This window comes from Leopardus geoffroyi, chromosome A1 (genome assembly GCF_018350155.1).
Source record: "Leopardus geoffroyi isolate Oge1 chromosome A1, O.geoffroyi_Oge1_pat1.0, whole genome shotgun sequence".
NCBI lineage: Eukaryota > Metazoa > Chordata > Mammalia > Carnivora > Felidae > Leopardus > Leopardus geoffroyi.
Genome location: NC_059326.1, coordinates 209267338 through 209291794, shown reverse-complemented (window position 1 = coordinate 209291794; position 24457 = coordinate 209267338). Strand labels below are relative to the sequence as shown.

General features: G+C 36.6%; 1 protein-coding gene across 1 annotated transcript in view; it reads left to right on the top strand.

Annotated features, from left to right (window-relative positions):
- The window catches only part of WDR70 (WD repeat domain 70), a 301738-nt gene that overhangs the window by 94887 nt on the left and 182394 nt on the right, over positions 1-24457 (top strand). The window contains exon 9 of the mRNA XM_045439868.1: positions 20586-20662. Coding sequence (XP_045295824.1) covers positions 20586-20662 — 77 coding nt within the window. The remainder of the gene's footprint in view (positions 1-20585; positions 20663-24457) is intronic.

Below are 24457 nucleotides of genomic sequence, written 5' to 3'. Positions count from 1 at the left end.
CTTTAATTGTGGAAATTAGAAGCTTTATAAATAATTACAGGAAAAACATGTTTTTAAATATTTATTTATATTTGAATAGTACATGTAGTTATTCTGATCTCGAGCCACTCCAAAAATTTGCTGTTATTATTTGGAGATGAAACATTTTAGTCATATCCTTTTAATGGGAAATACTGTTTCCTAAGAAGTAAAACATTTTAAACTGTGAATTCTAGGTATATTTTTGTTTCTGTAAGCAGTTTTAACTGATGGTTTTAACCACAAATATAAACTCCCCCAAAGTGCAGTGATTTGAAGCACATTGTGTTTCTTTCCAATTTCTGAATATTTCCAGACCTTTTTATCTAATAGAAACTCCCTAACACTGGTTTCTGTCCTTTTGACATATCCCCATCACTTTTGGGGTACTTTGCTACATTCTGGCACAACAAAATGTTCCTGGCTCATCTTGTACTTTTCCTGCTCTAATGTTACCCATTTCTCTATTGATCCATGGCTCCTTTTAATAGGGAATTCTGTTTACAAATCTAGATCCTGGCACTGCGTATGTTCACTGATGCTGGGGCACCACTGCTTCTAGACTATTTCAGGAGAGAGAGCTGGGATGGGAGATAAACCAAATAACCAAAAAAACCCACCCCTATATATATATATATATATATATATATATATATATATATAACCCACTCCTAAATATATATATATACATATATATACACATATATATGTATATATATTTATATTTGTATTTATATTTATATTTATATATTATATATAATATAAAAATATAAAAATATATATTATAAAATATAAAAGTATATAAATATATAAAATATATATTATATACATATAAATATATAATCATGAATTCACACTGATCTATGAAGTAATTCTAATCTAACTTCGCAGGCTTTCCCCATTCTATATTTGTATTTCACTTCTTCAACAGTGAGAAGTTTGGCTTCTAATATCATCACTATAGTAATTCATTTGTTCATTGCTACCACACATAGAAAGTAGTTTCAGAATTGCTACACTCATAGTCATGGTAGTAGACAGAATTCTAAGATGGCCCCCAAGATTCCTGCTCCTCCTCTCGAGTATGGTTGTGAACTATGAGCAGGACCCAACACTCCTATGGTTAGATTATATTGAATGGCATAGTTGAGAAAGGAGGATTATCTTCAGTGGATCCTGTCTAATCCGGTGGGCCCTTAAAGGGATTGGGCTATTCCTGACAAAAGAAATGAGGTGTGGGAGGGATTTGACCTGAGGGAGAGTCTCTGTTGCTGGCTTTGAAGATGTAAGCAGACTTACATGAGTAAGTTGGAGATATAGCTAAGGTGATTTCTGAGCAAAGTGTTGAAGGTACTGCCTGCTTTCTTCTTGCTGCTTATAGTAATATATGAGAGAATAAAGTTAAATGGAAAGAAGTTTTATTAGAGAGGTACCAGGACTAGATGATTCAGTTTGTTTTGAGCCTATCCAGATGGTAAATAATGTTAAAATGAAGAAATTGCTTCTGAAAGTATGGTACAGAGAAGGAACCAAGGGTGTATATATAACCCTTTGGTCAAACCTCAGAAAGATCATAGAGTCAGATTACTTAGTTATACTAGAGGCTTTTTCAAGAAATTAGTGTGGGCCTCACAGATTTTCTTAACCAAACCAGGCGACCCCTAGGAAGCTTAAGGATATTACTCCTTAGCCATTTCAAAGGAGTTATAGATAAAGAGGGGATTATTTTGCAAACATTTGCAGGCATGACTTTTGTCTAATTTAGATTCAACATGAGAAGGATTCTCATTTGCTGGCTTTGAAGGTGGAGTAATTCATGTGGCAAGGGAAGGCACACAGCTTCTAGATACTGAGAGCAGCCCCCAGCTGACAGCAAGGAAATGGGCATCTCAGTCCTGCAATTACAAGGAACTTGGATTTTGCCAGCAACCTAATGAGCTTGGAAGCAGATTCTTGCCCAGAGCTTCCAGAGAGGAATGCAGCCCTATCACCATCCTGATTTCAGTCTGTGAGACCCTAAGCAAAGAATTCAGCTACGTTGCGATGGACTTCTGACCTCCAAAACTGTTAGGGGCTTAAACCACCTCCAATTTATTAGTTTAGTTTGGTGATTTCTTACACAGCATACATAACTAATACAGTCCTGCAAAAACGAAACATACCAGGTAATAATGCAAGTACATGAGAAGGTGGTAGTGGTTGTGATCATGCATAAGAGCAGGCAGGAGTTGGCTTTCAGTGAGAGGAGGGAATATATTTACACTGGGAATGGAGGGGTTGTGGAGGGCTCATACCCACAGTTGTTTGTAGGCTGTGGGTCTTAGGTAGGAAACTACTGGCAGGGTCATTAATTTTGTGTTGGGAGTTGTTGTGATGAAGCCTTCAGTACAATAGTAAAGACTTCGAATAGCTATTGAGGGTTGTGAGAAAAAAATGCCTAGAAGAAATGTGGGACATTAAGGGCTATAGAATGTAGATTTGCAGAGACAGTCATTCTGTGTATTTGTATGATACTCCTGAATCTTATTTGGGAGGCTGGATGTTTGAATGGAATACAATGATGGGGGAGGAGGGAGTTATTCCGGAATAAAGATTGTTCATTGTAGGTAAAGCAAGAGGACTCTCAGGTGTATGCCTAAGGAGTGGTTGATATTGAAAAAAAAAAAAAAAAAAAAAAGTTGAACTGGAAGATAGAAAGTTATGTGACCAGTAAATGGAATATCTAGAGCCTAGCACATATCAGCTAAAAAACATTTGTTAAAACAATAAATATTGGAAACTCATGGTTTCAGAAAAGGAACTATCTGTGGTAATGGCAGAGTTAGCCATAGTTGGGGCTGTTGAAAAGTGTTAGAAGAGGTCATTGGAGTTAAGTAGATCAAAGAAGACTGAAGTTATGTCTTGAATATGTTCAAATGGATTTTAAAATTGCTCAGGAACTAGAAAGACTTGAACTTGAGTCTTTGAGTAAAAAAGAAAATGACTAAGAGGATGGATGGAATATAACTGGGGTCGGCAAACTATAGCCATGGGCCAAATCCAGCCTGCACCGTGTTTTTGTAAATAAAAGTTTTATTGGAAACAGCTATGCCTGTTCATTTACTATTTACTATTGTCTGTGCCTGCTTTTGTGCTACAGTGGTAGAGTTAAATAGTTGCAGCAGAGACCATGTGGCCCACAAAACTTAAAATACTCATTATCTGGTCCTTTACAGAAAAAGTCTGCCAACTCCTGCACTAAAGCTGTAAATGTTTTCTGCAGCAAAATATATGCACACAGATTTTTGCTGACAATTTTAGGAACTTTGGTGATTCCTAAAACAGCCTATGAATGGTCTCTGGTGAAGAACTTTTGGATCGAAGTTCACACTATATTCTTGGCTGCATTTCCTTTCATCATGTGAGTTGCCTGTTAGCTCACCATGAGAAAGACATGGGTACTTTCATTTTGGTGGGTCACAGAGCCTCACCTCATTCAGTGACTACAGATGGCACTGCATCAGGGCAACTGTTTTACAGTTTTTCTTATGTGGTAGCCATAAGAGTATGTGCAGAATAGTATAAATCAGCACCCCACCCCCATCCCCACCCCCGCCGATTGTCTCCCATCTGCGTGTGTGTGTGTTTAGAGGAAACCAATATTGATCATGGTTCAGTAATGTCCTCTTTTCAGGGAAAGCATAACCTATTTATGAGAAAAAATGGATGGTTAATTCTTCTAGGCTATTTCCAGTTAAGTCTGTTAAATGAAGGGATTTTTTTCAGGAGTGTCTATGTTTAGATACAGGAAAAAAGAGAGAAAAACTAGTTTATTTGATGAAAAACTGTTTTTGTCACTGGCTGTTCTTTCTTTAATAGGTGTCACTTTAAAATTTTTTCCGCTAATGTTAGCCATAGTACTGAATCTGTTTAGATCCATTTAAGAATCCTTAGTTGAACTTGATTTTTGTTATGACTAATTTTGGTCACTGTTTTAACACAAGGGTACTTAACATTCCCATTGCCTTTGTCATGCTCCTATCTTTACAAACAAGAAACAACATTCATAGTCTTTTAGATGTTTTACAGTTTAACCTATTATTTGTGTTTGTATTCTGGATACTCAACAGCTAAGGTGACCTCATGTTCCTTTTACCTTAATATCTTCTGTAATAGAGATCATTTTTTTTTTGGTCCTCTTAAAAAATATCCTTTATATTACAAGATGCTATTTTAACTTTAAGCAACAAATGTCAGTAAAAGACCTGTTTTTTGGGGCCTGCCATTAAGACCTGCATGGTGTTGGTGAGTTGTTGGGTTGCTGTTCAAAGTATAGGAAGTGATGTTCTAAGCACTGGACCGAGCAGCATCTCTCTGTAGAATCCCTGAGTCTGGGTGTGGGAGAGGAAAATGGTAAAGTAGGAACTGGCTGGGAGGTAAGCATACCAACCATTAGATTGCAGGGCCAGGCAGAGACGTCAGGGGGGATGGACTCAGTTAAGCAGAGGAGGATGCACGTATGGAGTAGTCTGCAAGAGTGAGGAAGCCAAGGCAGTTAGATTCGAAGTCCTCAGAGCCAGGCATGTATGTCTTGGTTTATTGGGGTGTTCCTTTAATTGCAAATCATGAGCTGTTTTCCTGCTATAGAGGCACATATTTAACGGGGTGAAACTAGACTAGATAGCTGTTTAATGCTAGGCATTAGAAATTTTTTTTTTTTTTTCTTAAATAAGCATAGTCTGACAAATTTCTGTTTTGGAAAGAGATTACTGGGGCCCCTGATAATCCTATGTATTTTAATCTATCAGCCAATCAACTAATTATTAGCTTTCAATATCTTACGTACACAGAATTGAAGGGAACCTAACTCACTTCTGTGTTCATGGTGGCTTGCCATCACGCCATATCTGATGGGCAGTTCTCAGTTCTCATGATACCATCCATAACTCTCAGCAGCTTTTGACACAGTTGATCACTACACTTCTTGAAACACTTTCGTACCTGACTTCTGATTTGCTGTGCTCTCCCAGTTTTCTTCTTACCTCATTTAGTGTTCCTTTTCACTCTGGTTTTGTTGCTCCTCCTCTGTCCTCCAGCATCCGAATGTTGGGGTGTCCAGCTCATACTGAACCCTCTCTAGCATTTACATCTGCTTCCTGATTCATCTCATCTGGTCACATGGTTTTGATGTGGAAACGTCGGGGTTCGGAGCAAACAGTCAAGAAAGAATTCTTGGGATGTCTTTGGAGCAAAAAAGTGAGGAGGGCACCTGTTGGGATGAACACTGGGTGTTGTATGGAAACCAATTTGACAATAAATTTCATATTAAAAAAAATAAAAATAAAAAAATAAAAAATTTAAAAATTAAAAAAATTTTAAAGCCCCCCCCCCCCCCCCCCCAAAATAAAATAAAATAAAGCACAGGGACAGGACCTGTGGGTAGAAAGAGCTGCACTGGGGTTGTGTTGGGTGACTGATTATATACCATCAGGTTGAGGGGGTTAGGGACAGCACAAGCCTCTAAGCAATTTTGAAGACAAGGTTTCCATGGCCCTGAGAGGGCTAGCTGTTGTTAGGAAAAGGTCATTTATTACTGTCTAGCAAACCCTCAGTCATGAGACCTTCAAATGTGTATCAGTGGGTCACGTGTGTGGAGGATGATTACTAACGTATATCTTGCGGGGTAAAGATGGAAGAAGTTTCCAAAGGAATTTCTTTATGTTTAAAGTAGACTCACAGGATCCTAAGAGGTTAGGATAATGTTAAGCTAAGATTGCCTTTTGCCCTTAGCAAAGTGTCAACATTTAGGCAGCTGAGCCCCCAGGGGAAGGTCACTCTGCCTATTTCAAGGGCTTGTGAATGGACTGTAAGTTACAAGGAAATTTAAGTTTTTCTTTTGCCTTTGTTTCCCACATCAGCTTTAAATGTCACGTATAGACACTGATGACTTATGAATTTATGTTTCTTGGCCTGTTTTTTCACCTGCCCAGTAGGACCAACTACTTACTTCACAGTCTCACCTGGATGTATAATAGGCATCTTAACACAAAATACGCAAAAAGGAAATTGTGACTTTTCTTTCTACACATCCTCCTACTGCAGTCATCTTTATCTCAGTAAATGACATCATCACTCACTAGCTGATCAGCTGAAACACCTTTGAGTTCTACTTGACTCCTCTCTTCCCTGACACCTCACATCTGCCCCATTGTCCAACGTGTTTTGCCAACAGAGTTGTATGAATAAAGTTGCCATTAACATTTGCATGTAGGTTTTGTGTAGGCATAAAATTTTAAATCAGTGGAGTTAATACCTAGGAGTGTGTTTGCTATCTCATATGGTCAGATCAGCCAATATCTTTCAAAATGGTTTGTGCTGTTTTGTATTCCCACCAGCAGTGAATGAGAGGTCCTGGTGCTCTGCCTCCTTGCCAGCAGCTGGGAGGTTGGAAGTGTCAGGTGGTTGGAATTTAGCATTCTTACAGGTCTTTAATGGCAGTTGGTTGTTTTAATTTGCCTTTCCTTAAAGACTGATGATGTTGAACATCTTTTCATGTTTGCTGTCTTTATTTTATATCTTCTTTGGTGCAGCGTCCATTTAATTAAAAAAAGTTTTTTTTCCTATTTTGGGGGAGTAGGGAATCTTTGTTTTCTTATTCTTGAGAGTTCAAAAAATATTCTGGGTGTATATCCTTTTTCAAATATGTGACTTGTAAATATTTTCTCCCATTGTGTGCCTGGTCTATTCATTCTCTTTGTAAAATTTTTAAAATTTTGATGAAGTTCAGTTTATCAGTTCTTTTATGGATCATGTTTCGGGTTTGGTCAAAGAACTTTGCCGAACTCAGTGTCACAAAGATTTTCATCCATTTTTCTTATAGGAGTCTTACTCTTTAATGTTCTACACTCATTCTATGATCCATTTTGAGCTGATTTTTGTATAATGAGTGAGAAATATGTCAAGGTTTTTTTTTTTTTTTTTTTCTGGGCATATAAATGACCAGTTATTTCAGTATCATCAGTTGAAAAGACTGACCCCTCTTTACTGAATTGCCTTTGCATATTTGTTCAAATATAAATTGATGATATTTGATAAAGTTTACTTTGAGACTCTCTATTCTGTTCCATTGCTATGTGTATACCCTTTCACTAATACCATACTGCCTTGATTATTGCACCTTTGTAGGATATCTTAAAATTTGGTGGTGTGAGTGCTCTAACTTTGTTCTTTGTTTTAGTTGTTTGGGCTATTTTAGTTTCTTTCTTTTTTTTCCTTTTTTTTTTTTTTTTTTTTTAGAGTTTATTTATTTATTGAGAGAGAGAGAGAGAGAGAGAAAGAGAGAGAGACAGAACAAGCAGGGGAGGGGCAGAGAGAAGGAGAAACAGAATCCCAAGCAGGCTCTGCACCATCAGTGGGCAACTCCATGTGGGGCTCGAACTCCTGAACCGTGAGATCATGACCTGAGATCAAGAGTCGGATGCTTAACTGACTGTGCCACCCAGGCGCTCCAGTTTCTTTCTTATTTTTTTTAAGTTTTTACTTTAATTCTAGTTTGTTAACATACAGTGTTATATTAATTTCAGGTGTAAATATAGTGATTTAACACTTCTATACAACACACACATCATAACAAGTGCACGTCTTAATGCCTATCACCTATTTCACCCATTTCCCCCATCCGCCTGGTAACCATCAGTTCACTATAATTAAGAGTCTGTTTCTTGGTTTCTGTCTCTTTTTTTCCCTTTGTTCATTTGTTTTGTTTCTTAATCCCACATATGAGTGGAATCATATGGTATTTGTCTTTCTCTGACTTACTTTGCTTACCATTATACTCTTTAGCTCCATCCATGTTGCTGCAAATGGCAAGATTTCATTCATTTTTATGGCTTAGTAATATTCCATTGTGTGTGTATATATACCACATCTTCTTTATCCATTCATAAGTCACTGGACACTTTGGTTGCTTCCATAATTTGGCTATTGTTGATAATGCTGCTATAAACATTGGGGTGCATGTATACCTTTGAATTAATGTTTTTGTATTCTTTGGGTAACTAGTGCAGTTGCTGGATCATAGGGTAGTTCTGCTTTTAACTTTCTGAGGAAACTCCGTACTGTTTTCCATAGTGGCTGCACCAGTTTGTATTCCCACCAACAGTGCATGAGGATTCATTTTTCTCTTCATCTTTGTTAACACCTGTTGTCTCTTGTGTTGTTGATTTTAGCCATTCTGACAGGTGTGAGGTGATATATCTCATTGTAGTTTTGATTTTCGGCTATTTTAGTTTCTTTTTCACATACATTTTAGAGTCAGTCATCTTGTTTATATACGCAAAGAACCCTGCTGTGATTTTGTTTGAAATTATTTTGAATCTAAAGATCATTTGGAGAGAATTGACATCTTAACTGTTTGGAGTCTTTCAGTCCATCAACAACAGTATATCTCTTATTTATTTAGGTCTTTTTTTTTTTCTTTTTCCAGGTTTTATAGTTTTTAGCATAGAGCACCTGAACAGATTTTATTAAATTCATACTTAATTTACACTTAAAATTTACTTTTTTTTTGTTAGCCATTATAAATGGCATCACTTAAAAATGTCTAGTAGAATTTGCCAGTGTAGCTTGGAGTTTTCTTTTTCCTGTTTTCAAAAAATTTATGAATTCAATTTATTTGATAAGTACAGGACTATTCATGTTATTTCTTTGTTCTTGTGTTGAGATAGGATAGGTTATGACTTTCATGGACTTGGTCCATTTCCTCTAAGTTGCAAATTTATGTACATAGAATTATTAGTAATATTTCTTTAAGGTCATTGCTCATATTTTTTCTCTTTTTCCTGATATTGGCAATTTGTGTCTTCTCTTTTTTCTTGGTCTGGCAAGAAGTTTTCCCATTTTATTGATTTTTTTTCAAAGAGCAATTTTTTTAAATCTCATTCATTTGTATTTCTTTGTTGTAGTTCTGTCTTCAACATTGATTTCTGTTCTTATGCTTTCTTTCCTTTTGCTTGCCTCCTATTTCTTTTTAGAATTCCTAGTATTTTAAGGTGGATGCTTTAATTAGAGACTTGTTTTATCTTTTCTTTTTTTTAATTCTTCTTTTAATGTTTATTTAGTTTTGAGAGAGAAAGACAGAGTGTGAGTGCGGAGGGGCAGAGAGAGAGGGAGACACAGAACCTGAAGCAGGCTCCAGGCTGTGAGCTGCCAGCACAGAGCTTGATGTAGGGCTCGGACTTGTGAATGGCGATATCATGACCTGAGCTGAAGTTGGACCCTCAACCGATTGAGTCACCCAGGTGCCCCTTGTTTTAAATAGAATCATGTAGTGCTATAATATTCCTTATAAGCGTTGCTTTAGCTGCATACCACAAATTTTGAGATATATTTTTATTTTCATTCAGTTCCCTTGGAACTACCTCTTTTACTGATGGATTATTTAGCAGCATAATATCTAATTTCCAAATATTTGGGGATTTTTATGTCATCTTTCTGTTACAAATTTCTAGTTTAAGTCCTTTATGGGAATGTTTAGCTCATTTAAGTTTAATGTAATTATTGATATGGTTGGATTTAAATTTGGTGAGGTTTGTTTTGTGACCTAGAATATGATCTATCTTAGTTACTGTTCTGTGTGCACTTGTGAAGAATATGTATTCTGCTGTTGCCAGGTAGAATAGTCTGTTTATATAAAGTTAAGTCAGTTCATGGAGTTCTGTATCCTTGCTCATTTTCTTTGTGCTTATTTTTTCAATGGTCTTTTCAGTTCTTTCAGTTTTAGCTTCATGTCTTGAAACTGTTGTATTGGGTGCATGTATACTTACAATTGCTCTGTCTTTTTGGTAAATTGATCCTTTTATCATTATATAATGTCCCTCCTTGTCTCTGGCGATTTTTCTTGTTCTGATGTCTACCTTGTGTGATGCTAATATAATCACTCATGCCTTTTTTTTTTTTTTTTTTTTTTTTAGTCTTTATTTATTTTGAGAGAGAGCATGAGTGAGCTCAAGTGCCAGAGGGACAGAGAGAGACAGGGAGAGAGAGAATCCCAAGCAGATTCTGGGCTGTCAGCACAGAGCCTGATGCAGGGCTCAAACTGACAACCGTGAGATCATGACCTGAGCCAAGATCAAGAGTTAATCGCTTAACCAACTGAGCCACCCAGCCGCACCTCAAGCTTTTAAAAAATTATTGTTTGCTTGGTATATTTCTTTTGGTATTGATTTATTCAATAACATTTATTGAGTGTCTAGACATTTATTGAATGTCTAGGAGGCAAAACCCTCATGCAGTTTATATGCCAGTGGGGACACATGAAAATATGCAAAACATATACTGTATAACAAAACCAGAGAGTAATAAGTGCTATGAAGAAGCAGATTAAGGGGATAGAGAGTAACGAGGGACTTCTTTAGATAGAGTACTCAGGAAGGTCTCTGAGGGATTGGCATTCAGGGTGAGGTCTGGATAAAGGATCCTCCAGGGAGCCAGGTACATTGGTATCTGAGGAGCCATGCAGAAAGAGGAACAGCAAATGCAAGGCCCTGAGGCAAGGTGCTTGTTATATCTTTTTCAACTCTTAGTTTTTAATCTTTCTGTGTCATTGTATTTCAAGTCAGATTCCTGAAAGAAGTGTTAATTGATAGGTCTTGTGTTTTAATGTATGATGGTAATCATTGTCTTTTAATTGGTGTGTTTAGCTCATTTTAAGTTTAATGTAATTATTGGTAGGGTTGGATTTAGTTCTACCATTTTATTACTTTTGATTCTTTCTGTTCTTTGTTCAGTGCCTCATCTTTCCTAATTTCTTTTAAATTATCTGAGTATTTTTAGAATTCCATTTTTTTTAACTGTTGGATTTTAATTATGCCCTTTGTATAGTATTTTAAGTGAATTAATATTTTACCATCTCAAGTGAAAAATAGAAATTGTGCAACCACATAGGCTCTTCCCCCAATCCTGATGTAGTTGTTGTATGTTCCGTTTTCATATGTTGAAAATCCTATCAGGCAACGATAATAATTTTTGTTCTCAACAAAAGTTAAAGGTGAAAAATATTATTCTGTTTACTCAGGTATTTATCCTTTCTTTTGTTGTCCTTTCATTGCTTATATTCCAGTTTCTCTTTGTAATTATTTCCCTTTCACTTGAAGTAGTCTTTCTTTTTTAATTTTTAATGTTGAGATTGAATATATAAACCATCACATTTACTCATTTAGTTCGTTATGTTCAGTGGTTTTTAGTATATTCATGGAGTGTGCAGCCATCACCACAATCCATTTTAGAACATTTTGTCATCCCCAAAAGAAACTATTGGAGACAATAAAAAGATTAATGTTTGTCAGGGGTAAGGGGCAAGGAGTGATGATTAGGCAGAGCACAGAAGATTTTTAAGACAATGAAACTAGTCTGTGGGATAAGACAATGAAACTAGTCTGTATGATGTTATAATGATGGATATGTGTCAGTATAAATTGTCCAGATCCATAGAATGTACGAAATCAAGAGTGAACCTGAATATGAACTCTGACATTTGGATGATAATGGTGTGTCAGTGTAGGTTCATCAGTTGTAACAAATGTACTACTGTGATGGGGAATATTGATAATAGGGGAAAGCTATGCATGTGGGGGGCAAGGGCTTTATGGAAAATCTCTGTGCCTTCCTCTCAATATTGCTGTGAACCTAAAACTGTCCTAAGAAGTAAACTATTAAAAATAAAATACTCCCTGTCCCTTAGCCAGCATCCCCAAGTCTACCACCCCTTGAAGCCTTGCACAACTACTAATCTACTAATCTGCTGTCTCTATAGATTTGGCATTTCTGGATATCAGAAAATGGAATCATACAATATGTGGCCCTTTCACTTAGCATGTTTTTGAAATTTATCCATGTTGTATCAATATTTAATTTCATTGCCAAATAATATACCACATTTATCTCTTCTCAAGTTGATGGACGTTTGTGCTGTTTCCACTTTTTTATTATTATGAATAATGCTTCTATGAACATTCATGTACAAATTTTTGTGCAGAGGTATGCTGTCATTTCTCTTAGATGTATACCTAGGAGTGGAATTTTAGGGTCCTATGGTAACTCTGTGTTTAACATTTTGAGGGACTGCCGGACTGTTTTCCAAAGTGCCTATAACATTTTACCTACCCACCAGAAGTGTTTGAGGGTTACAGTTTTTCTACATCCTTGTCAACACTTGTGGTTTCTCATGTTGTTGTTATTTAATAATCATCTTAGAGGGTGCGAAGTGGTATCTCTGTGGTCTGTGTTGAACATCTTTTTGTGTATATATTAGCCATTTGTAAATTTTCTTTAGAGAAATGTCTATTCAAATCCTGGCCCATTTTAAAATTGGGTTATATGTCTTTTTATTACTGAGTTCTAACAGTTTATATATTCTAGATATTTGTCCTTTATGAGATATATGATTTGCAAATATTTTCTCTCATTCTTTGGGTTGTCTTTTCATGTTCTCGATGGTGTCCTTTGAAGCACAAAAGTTTTAAATTTTGATGAAGCTCAATTTATTTTTTCCTTTGTTTTGTGCCTTTAGTGTCATTGCCTAACCCACAGTCATGGAGAATTATGCTTATGTTTTCTTCCAAGGGTTTTATAGTTTTAGCTCTTACATTTAGGTCTGTGATCCATTTAGAGTTAATTTTTGTGCATGGTATGAAGTAGGGGTCCAACTGTATAGTAAGTATTCTTGAAATAATAAAATAATTTTTGAATTTCTTAGCTACTCTTTGAATTTCCATATAAAATTTATGATCAATTTCCAATTTCTGTCACATTTATTTTGGTGACAAGTTCTCTTAGTTTTCTTTCATCTTGCAGTGTCTTTATTTCACCTTCATTCCCAAAGTACATTTTCTATACATTTAACTTGGCAGTATTTTTCTGTCAGCACTTTAAAAATGTTGGTCCACTGTCTTCTGGCTTTATTTTTGTTGAATAATTATGCAGTAATTCAAGTATTTGTTTTTCTTTATGTAATGTGTTGTTTTTTATATTTGCTTTTTGAAATTTTCCCCCTATTTCTCTTTTGGACTTTAATAGTTTATTATGTGTCAAGGCGTAGGCTTTAAAACATTTATTTATTTATTATTATTATTTTTTTGTTTTGTTTTGTTCATCCTGTTTGGTATTCACTGAAGTTCTTGGATCTGTAAATTTACCTCCTTCACCATTTTTGGGAAATTTTTAGTTATTATTTCTTCAAATATTTGTCTGTACCTAACTGTCTTCTCCTAAGTCGTATGTAATACGAGTACTAAACTTTTTGATATTGTCTCAGCGCTTTCTGTGATTCTGCTCATTTTTTCCTGTTAGATTAAATTATTTCTATTAATCTGTCTTCAAGTTCATTGAGTCTTTCCTCTGACATATCCATTCTACTATTGGGCCCCTACAGTGAATTTTTTATTCCCATTATTTTATTTTTCAATATGACCAGGTTTCCATTTTAATAGTTTATTTTTCTTTGCTGGTCACTTATATCTTTGCATTTGTTTCAGATATGTTTGCTTTCCTTTATGTATCATGGTCATAAACACTGATTTTAAGTCTTTTTCTTAAAATATTGATTACAACATTTGGGTCATTTTGTGGTCGGCATCTTTTATCTTATTTCTTGGGAGCTGGTTAGATTTTCCTGGTTCTTTGTATGATTAATTTTGGGCTGTATCTTTCACATTTTGAACATTGTGTTCTGGTATTCTGAGTCCTGTCCAAAACCTCTAGAGAATGGTGGGTTTTCATTTGTTTGTCTGTGAAGTTGCTTTTTTGGCTGAGGGTCAACCTGATTAGTTTTAGACTCTAAATCCTGACCTGCCTCCTGTGAGCTGTTTTTCCTTGCAGTATTAATTTTCAAGGCATTTGTATGCTATTCTGGTTTGCCCCATGTACATGTTATCCAGGGATCCATATGGATCCTGGCTGCTGGTCCATACCATGTTCGCTTCTCAATGCTTTTCTTAGGTTGATTCTGGTAGGTTTCACACAGTACACCTCAGGAGTGAGTGCAGGACTTTTTGTACAGATTTAAAGGACATTTTTCTCCAGCTTTTTAAACCCTTCACCCTATGATTTTCCCTTTACTGTCTTTCACGGGTTTCTGTTCTGATGTTCTTGCTGGAAAATCACTCTTATGCATTGTAGCAGTTCCCATACTGTAGCTTATGCCTCCTGGCAAAGCTGGACTGAGGTGAAAAATAAAAATTTCTCTAACCCACAGCAACTGTTTTTTCTTTTTTAAAAAGTTTATTTATTTGAGAGTGGGGGAGGGACGAAGAGAGAGAGAGAGAGAGAGAGAGAATCCCAAGCAAGCTACTCACTGCAGTGCGGAGCCTGATATGGGGCTTGAACTCACAAACTGTGAGATCATGACCTGAGCCAAAACCAAGAGTCAGACACTTAACTGTCTGAGCCACTCAGGCGCCCCCACAGCAGCTGTTTCTCTGTGTTGGTGGGAAAAGGCAGTGTGGCTACCCGTTGTTGGCATTTTCCCGAGGTAAAGCATAGAGTATCAGAAGGATTCTATTCTACATATGTTGGTAGGTGATCTGCTTTCTTGTTAATACTGGCCTTCTAGAAAGCATGGAGTGTCAAAAGTGCTGCACAGCGGTTGCTGTAATTGTTGCTTCTGGTTCAGGGGAGGAGGCACCATGCCTCTTTGTTGCTGGCTTTTTCCTGGTTTGGGTTAGGAGAGCCAGCAAGTATCTTCTCTGAAGGGCTGCTCCTCTTACTGAGACAACAGCCACTGTTTTGTTACTGGCACTCATCTGCTGTAATGACCTCACAGGGCCACTGCCGCTGGGTGGGAGGATGAGAAGTATCACCCCAGAGCCAGCACTTGGCTGGTGTGAAATGAAGAAAATCGATTCTTTAACCTGTTCGGACTACTTCCATTTCTGGTGCCAACACTGAGGAGAGACTTGGTAGCTTTGTTGCTTGTGCTTGGCTGGCATAGGGTAGGTCAGATCACAAGAACTTTGTTCCTCAGGCCTTTCACCCCCACTGCTACCCCTATGCCCTGGAGAGTGGAACCATTTTTTGGAACTTTGTTTGCTCTTGCTCTCAGTTGTTAGTTGTAGACTGCCCCAGAACCCAAGTCGGGAGACAGAGAAGGCAAAAATCATCCCCAGACTACTCCTTAGACCGAGTATCCCCCAGAATTCATATTTTGAAATTGTAACCCCAAGGTGATGGTATTAGAAGGTGGGGCTTTTGCAAGGTGATTAGGTCATGAAAGTGGAGCTGTCATGAATGAGATTAGTGCCCTATGAAAGTGTCCCAAGAAACCTTTCTTACCCCTTCACCATATGAGGTTATAGTAAAAGGATGGCCTCTGTGAACTAGGGAGTTCAGACACTAAATCTGCTGGCACCTTGATCTTCAACTTCCCAGTTTCCCGAACTGTGAGAAACAAATGTTTATTGTTCATAAGCCACTCGGTTTATGGTATTTTTGTTACAGTGGCCCAAATGAGCTAACAGGGAAAGATAGCACTCCCTTGTCCTTAAGTCACAGCTCAAGGGAATGTAATGGGCAGAGCTAGATTGCATTCCTGTGTCACATCTGTAAGGGAGGCTGGCAAAGATAGAGCCTGACTTTTCCACTTCTCTATGAGAGGTAGTCTCTGTCTTTTACCAAGAGTCATATTTTGGGGAATTTCCTAAACACAAAAGAGAGTTCATGTTCTTCATGGCCAGAGAGAATGATGTGTTATTTATATAGTCACCCATTTACACAACAGTTGCTTGATTAATTCACAAACTTTGGCTTCATCTGTGATTGCAACCCAGATCCAGTTCTTTAGGGAAACCTGTTGTCTCTCTCTTTAAAATGTATCCCAAATCTTACCTCTGAACACTTTACTGCTGTGCCCTAGTCCAAGCGACTGTCATTGTTCAGATGAACCACATCACTGGCTTCCCAGGTGGCCCTCTTAATTCCTCTTTTGATTTTGCAACAAGCTTTTCTTCACAGAGCAGCCAGGACATTTTTTTAAGTGTTTATTTTGATATCATTTCAAATTAACAGAAAAGTTATAGGAATAGTACCTAGAACTTCCTTATACCCTTTTTTCAGATTCATCAGTTGTTAATATTTTGCCCCATTACTTTATCTTCCCCCATCCCCTCCTGTCTTCCTTCCTCAGCTAACACAAACTCTGTCCTTCTCTTTCCATCCCCCACACTTATATACCCCCCTCACTCACACTCATACGTATTTGCACATACATTAGAATTATATGTGTGCGTTTAATATTCCCCGACTTTTGAAATAACTTGCAGACATCTTGTTCCGTTACTCCTAAATTCTTCAGTGTGGTTTTCCTAATAATAATATGATATTTTTACATAACTATGAATTTAACATTGATGAAATACTATTTAATCTGTAGTCCATGGTTATCTCAACAATCTCCTTTTTGATTATATTCCCACCAGTTCAGTAGCCATGGCTTTTGTCTCTTTTAATTGGGAATAGTTCTCTGCCTTTGTTAAAAGAAACTTTGGTATATTTGAAAACTATAAGCCATTTCTTTTGTAAATGTGTAGAAGTTGTAAATATGTAGCAAGAAATGTAGGATTTGATTTTGTCTGGTTTTCCTCATCATGAGAGTTTGGGTATGCATTTCTAGAAAGGCTGTCACAGAAACAATATTGGGTCCTTCTTGCGTCCTCATAACACGAAGTACATGCTACCTGTGCATCGCAGTGCTGGTGATGTTAATTTGGATGACTTGTTTCAGGTAGTGTAATAACAGATCTCTTCTCTACTATTTTCTCTTTGTAATTATTAAGCAGTTTCCAGGGAGATTTTGATAGCATGGAAATACCCTGTTCATTACCAGACTTTGCTAGTTTTAGCATCCATTGATGATTCTTGCCTGGATCAATTATTACTGTGATGATTGTAAAATGGTGATTTTTCTAACTCTGTCATTCATTTTATATTTATTAGTTATCATTCTATGGTAAGGAAGAGTTTTCTCTTACTTATTTATTAATATTCACCCAGGAGTTCTTAAGTTAGTAAATGCTTTTACTATTACTATTTAATCTATTACTTTTGTTATTTATTTTGATGCTCTAATTGTCCCAGTGGAAGTCCCTTAACCTGCACTTTATTCTTTAATATATCCCCATCATTTTTGCACTTGCTTGTTTTTTGGTAAACCACATGTTCCGTGTTCATGTTGTTTGAACAAGAATCAAACTTCTCTCCAAGGAGTCTGGTTTCCTCTTAAATGGAGAATGCAATTTAGAAACTAGGATCTCTGTCCTAGGGTTGCTGGGTGTCATTCCTACTAGTCATTCTCAGCATACAAAGCTAGATAATAACTTACATACACACACACACCTATATTTGTATCTACCTGTTAGAAATCATGGGTTCATACTGATACCCATAATTTCAGTCAAAACCCATAGAGTTTTTTCTAGTCTTTCTTCTTTCCACTTTTGGAGCTCCTTTCTCTAACAGCAGGAAAGGTGACTCTCATGGTCCTCAGCATATTTCCTCATTTGCTTAATTCTTCGTTGTAATGAAAGCAGTTTCAGAATTGTTAATGCATACCACTGCAAAAAAGAAACAAATATATTAACTAGAATTAAATATTTATTTATAGTTCTTTTGGTCTTAAAAAAATTTTTTTTTAATGTTTATTTATAATCGAGAGAGAGAGATAGTGCACAAGCAGGGGTGGGATAGAGAGAGATAGAGACAGAATATGAAGCAGGATTCAGGCTCTGAGCTGTCAGCACAAAGCCTGACGGGGTCAGGGAGGGGGCTCGAACTCACAATCATGAGATCATGACCTGAGCCTGAGTTGGATGCTTAGCCAACTGAGCCATCCAGGCACCCCTATAGTTCTTTTGGTCGTTAGCCTGAGGGTATGTATTCATTTCCTAGGATTACTGTAATGAATTACCACACAGTTAGTAGCTTAACAACAGAAATTCTTCCACATTTCTGGAGGCCAGAAGTCTTAGAATCAAGGTATTGACACAGCCATGCTCCCTCTAGTGGCTCTAGGGGAATCCTTCCATGCTACTTCCAGCTTCTGGCGACTCCGGGTTTTCCCTGGCTTGTGGCAGCATAACTCCAGTCTCTGCCTTCACCTTCTCAGAGCTTTCTCCTCTTCGTGTCTTCTTCTCTTCTGACTCTTTAAGGTTACATTCCCAGCTTCCAGTGGTTAGGACATGAGTATTTCTTTCTGGGGGCCACCATTTAATCCAGTACAGGGTATATAGTTACTTGAGTTATTACCTTCAGTTTATTCTTTCAGTGTTTTTATTGTTCACTTGAAATACAGTAGGGTTGATTTGTTTCTGTTTATATTGAATTTTAGGTTTCTCCCAGCCTTATTTGTTTGTTTCTGAATATGCAAAACATCAGCAGTTTCAGAAATCTGATAATAAGTTAATAGATACAGAATTATAAATCGTGGTGACTGTTATTAAGGAAATGGACAGGTACATTGGAAGAGAACAACAGAATAGGCCATATGGACGCAGAGACAGAGCTAGGTCATACTTATTTGAATAAGTGGCATGTAAACTGAGATTGAAGGAATGGAAGCCAGTCTTGTAAAAGTAGAGTGAAGAGCTTTTCCACAAGTGGAAAAGCATATGAGAAGGCCTTGATTCAGGGAACGAGTTGGTTGTATTAGAGAAAATGAAAGGAGGCCAGTGGATTCATGTCTGTTGGGGAAGAGGGAGGACAAAATAAGTGCAGTTGTAAAGAAAGCAAGAGACTGAACATGTGAGTAGTTGTAGACGATTGAAAGAGGTTGGGGAGCCAGTAGAGGACAATAACTAGTGGTGGTTTTAGAATGTTTTAAAATACACAAAGTGCACAAAATATTTTTATTTATTTTTAAAGTTTATTTATTCAGAGAGAGAAAGAGAGAGAGAGAAGGAGAGAATGTGAGCGTGAATGGGAGAGGGGCAGAGAAAGAGGGAGAGAATCCCAAGTAGGCTCTGTGCTTGGTGGCAAGCCCAACACAGGGCTCAGTCTCATGACTGTGAGATCATGACCTGAGCCGAAATCAAGAGTCAGATACTTAACCAACTGAACCAGCCAGGTGCCCCAGAGGTGTATTTTTAAAAGACTATATTGATTGCTAGGTGGAGCACATGACGCAGGAATAGAAGGAGAGACTAGTGACAGACCTGTTTACTGTGTAATAACTGAGATAATGTTGGCTTCTACAAGAGTGGTAGTAGGGAATAATGAGAAAAGTGGATAGATTTAAGGTGTATTTTGGGTTGAAGTGAGAGGACTCGCTAATGGATTGAATTTGGGTGGACAGAGAGAGGGTTTTAGGTTTATGGTTATTGTAGTATTTAAGGATGACCCCCACGTTTGTAGTTTTAGCAACTAGGGAAGAAGTTGATTGCAGATGAAGTGGGCAGTAAGAAACAGATTTCCCTAATGCACCTATTATTATGTTTGAAATGCCTAGGAGATGCAAATGGAAATGTCAAGTTGATAGTTAAATATGCAATCTTAAATTCAGGAGAGGAAAGTGGAATCTCAGACTTCCCATCTGGTCCCATTACTTCAGTTCATGCTTCCCTACTGCACATCTGTGGTCCCTGTTCTACCCAGTAAACATAAGCAAATTGTCATGAGTTGGCCAGGTCCTGTTTGAGGCGTTGTGAGCAACTTGGACTGTAGATGGTCTCTAGGTTTATGTGTGGGTACTCCAGTTCCAATTCATTCTTTCCAGAGAGATACAGTTATTTTCCTTCTAAATCATTTAAAGATGTACATTTTGCTTCTTATAGCATAGTTTTTTTTTGGACTCTTTCAGAATAAGAGATTTTTCCATTATTAAGTATTAGGCTCTTTTCTGCCCCATCTGAACATACCGTATGAGGTCACTCTAGCTGACTTTGCACCTAGATGGGGAAATGTGTGTGTATGTGTGTATTTATGTTTGATATGTACTCTCTGTGTGTCAGTTTGTTTGCCAACATCACATTATTTTATTTACAGTATTTTTAAATTATGCTCTTAGAAGGGTTAATCTTGAATCATTTTAAAGATGTCTCTCCTTTTCTCACATATTTATTCTTACAGATGTATGGTTGAATCAAGATTGTGGACACATTTTTAAGAAGTGTAAATTTTTTTCCCTTAACCTCTTGCTTTTGCCTTGATTATTTGCAAATACTTTTTTTTTCTTCTTTTCCATTGAGAAAAGAGTCTTTAAAGAAGGGCCTATCTCCCTCTTACTACGGTTTTTCCATTTACGTCTTTCCTAAAGAGAGACTCTCAGTTTCCTCTCTATTTCCTTTCTTATTAAGCACCTGTTCTGTATAAGCACTGTGTTAATTTCTGGGCAGGAGAATTATATGGAGAATTAAACAAAATGAAATAAACAAAGCATATTATGAAATAAAATTGGCATAGCATACTATGTTTGTAATTAAAATAGTGTGGTCTTGGGAGGACTAAAAAGTTTAACTTTAAAGCATGACATATCAGTTTCTGGTCATTTTATTTATTTTTAAATCTTTTTAAATATCTTTTTTCCTGTATTTTTATTTTTTAAGGGTCATACAGCAATGCTTCATACTGGCTCATGGCATCCCAAAATAAAGGGAGAATTTATGACTTGTTCAAATGATGCGTGAGTACTATTGATAATTCACCTAATACATTAATATCTTTCAGTATTTTCTTTAATATTTGTATTGTTACATGCTGGCCAGTAAAGTAGGAAGTGGAATGTTAGGAATCCTGATGTTTACGTATTCTTTTTTTTTCTTTTTTTAAAGTTTTTACTTTTATTCCATCATCATATAGTGTAATATTACTTTCTTTAAATTTTTTTAATGTTTATTTATTATTTTGAGAGAGACAGAGCATGAGTGGGGGAGGGGAACAGAGAGAGTGAGACACAGAATCTGAAGCAGGCTGCAGACTCTGAGCTGTCAGCACAGAGCCCAAGTTTCATTTGTACAATATAGTGATTCCGCATTTCCATACAACACCTGGTACTCATTACATAAGTACACTCCTTGATCCCCATCACCTATTTCACCCATCCTCCCACCCACCTCCCCTCTGGCAACCATTAGTTTTGTTCTCTATAGTCAAGTGTCTGTTTCATGGTTTGTCGTTCTCTCTTTTTTTATTCCTTTGCTCATTTGTTTTATTTCTTAAATTCCACATGTGAGTGAAATCATATGGTATTTGTGTTTCTCTCTCTGGCTTATTTCACTTATCATAATACTCTATAGCTCCATTCAGATTGTTGGAAATGCCAAGATTTCATACTTTTTCATTGCTGAATAATATTCCATTTTGTGTGTGTGTGTGTGTGTGTGTGTGTGTGTGTGTGTGTGTGTGTGTACACACACACATACACATTACATCTTCTTGTCCTCCCCCCCCCCCCCCCCCCCCCACACACACACATCTAGGGTTAGGGCTTAGGGTAGGGTTAGGGAAAGGGTGAGGATATGTGCCTTATATCCTGCAGTTCAGAGACCTCTCCAGAGAATGAAACCCTAGACTTCTGCTTGGGCATGATTAGACACGGCATCCATACACCAACAATAGCCAAATTATGGACAGAGCCCAAATGTCCATTGACTAATGAATGGATGAAGATGATGTGGTATATATATTAATGGAATATTACTCAGCCATAAAAAAGAATGGGATCTTGCCATTTTCAGCGACTTGCATGGAGCTGGAAAGTATTATGCTAAGCAAAGTAAGTCAGTCAGAGAAAGACAAATACACACATGATTTCACTCATGTGAAATTTTTTTTTTTTTTTAATTTTTTTTCAAAGTTTATTTATTTTTGGGACAGAGGGAGACAGAGCATGAACGGAGGAGGGGCAGAGAGAGAGGGAGACACAGAATCGGAAACAGGCTCCAGGCTCTGAGCCATCAGCCCAGAGCCCGACGCGGGGCTCGAACTCACGGACCGCAAGATCGTGACCTGGCTGAAGTCGGACGCTTAACCGACTGCGCCACCCAGGCGCCCCACACTCATGTGAAATTTAAGAAACTAAACAGATGAACCACGGGAAGAAAGAGAGGCAAACCAGAAAACAGACTCTTAACTATAGACAACAAACTAAGAGGGGAGGGTGGTGGGGAGGGATAGGGAATTGGCTGAATGGATGACAGGTGTTAAGGCAAGTACTTGTGATGAGCACTGGGTGTTATATGTAAGTGATGAATCACCAAATTCTACACCTGAAACTAATATAATGGTGTATTTTAACTAACTGGAATTTAAGTAAAAACTTGAAAAAAAGTACATATTCTTGTTCTTAACTTTTATAGTATAAGGTTTGTTTAAATAAATAAAACTATGAAAATCAGAGTTGGCATAAATTCCAGTACAGTTTATTAGGGTGCTCAATGGATCAGACTCATGCTATTAAGTGGACTCAAATGACTTTGAAGTTGTGACTAATAACTTATTAGTTTTTATAATAAAGATTGATTTCTGAGTCTAATAGCTAATATAAAAGTTTATTGTTTAAATTATTATTTTTTGGAAGTAATAACTGAAAAAATTGATTAAGTAGTTATTAAGATTCTTTTGTATTGTATCTGGTGGCCTTGAACTCAAGAATATTATAGGGAATATTTGAGCAGCTTTTCCCTATATTATTAAATTGTATGATTAATTTTTAGTATTAAGAGTAGTTCACAAGAATGCACTGTAGGTAATGTTATGGAGAAATTGCAATGGAAAATTTTATAAATTAAAAAATATAGATGGTGTTATTTAGGTGAAACACATATTTTAGATAAAATATATTTTGTTTTTAGGCTATTTTGTCTTTCATCTTTACTTTCTGTTATTTATATTTTGCCTCATTTACCTTCAAAATTGCTATTGACATTTTTGGATAGTTTGTGTATTCTGGAATTAATCTTTAGAGTAACAGACAAAAGGTATAATTTTACTCCCATAGCACAATTTAAAAATTAATTTGATCTGATAGGAACTAAAATTTGGGAATCTATACAGAATATGACTGAAACAAGATAAGACAATTTGATTAAAATTTCTGGTAAATTTTAGACCTATGTAGTTCTAACTTGTTTTTTGTCTTGTTATCTTTCCAAAACTTAAATTATGTATGTTTAAAGTGACATTCCTAATTTTAGCAAATCAATTTTCTGATTTCTTTGGGAATTTAGCAGCTAATCTAAATTAATAGTATCTCATGACTAGGTAAGGCTTATTCTAGAAATGCAAGAATATTTTACAATTAAGAAATTTTACCGTCAAGAAATTTTTAAGATAATTCTTTAACAAATGAAAAATTACAAATCACATGATTTTATTATATGATATCATTGACATTTGATAAAATTTAGTTGTCTTTCCCAGTATAAGTTCTTGAAAAAAAAATTTTTTTTTAATGTTTATTTTTGAGAGAAAGAGAATGTGAGCAGGGGAGGGACAGAGAGAGAAGGAGACACAGAATCCAAAGCAGACTCCAGACCCTGAGCTGTCAGCACAGAGCCCGACGCAGGGCTCAAACCCACAAACTGTGAGATTATGACCTGAGCCGAAGTCAGACACATAATGGATTGAGCCACCCAGGTGCCCCACCCCCACAGTAAAAGTTCTAAGTAAAATAGGAATAGGAAGAAATTAATAAAACTCTTTAAAAAAGTATTTACCAAAATTTAAAGTAAATATTGTATTATATATTTAAGTACTGAAGCTATTTGTATTTAATAAGAAGACAAGGATGCCCACAACTATATAGAGGCTTTATACAGTATAGATTTTTTTAAATTTTATTTTTTAAAATTTATATCCAAATTAGCATATAGTGCAACAATGATTTCAGGAGTAGATTCCTTAATGCCCCTTACCCATTTAGCCCATCATCCCTCCCACACCGCCTCTAGTAACCCTCTGTTCTCCATATTTAAGAGTCTCTTACGCTTTGTCCTCCTCCCTGTTTTTATATTATTTTTGTTTCCCTTCCCTTCTGTTCATCTGTTTTGTCTCTTAAAGTCATCATATGAGTGAAGTCATATGATATTTGTCTTTCTCTGACTAATTTCACTTAGCATAATACCTTCCAGTTCCATCCATGTAGTTGTAAATGGCAAGATTTCATTCTTTTTGATTGCCGAGCAATACCCCACTGTATATATACCACATCTTCTTTATCCATTTATCCATTGATGGACATTTGGGCTCCATAGTTTGGCTATTGTTGACAGTGCTGCTATAAACATTGGAGTGCATGTGTCCCTTTGAAACAGCACACCTGTATCCCTTGGATAAATGTGTCGTAGTGCAATTGCTGGGTCATAGGGTAGTTCTATTTTTAGTTTTTAAGGAACCTCCATACTGTTTTCCAGAGTGGCTGCACCAGCTTTATGCAGTATAGATTTAAAGACTTTATATAGTGTAGTAATATAAGGAA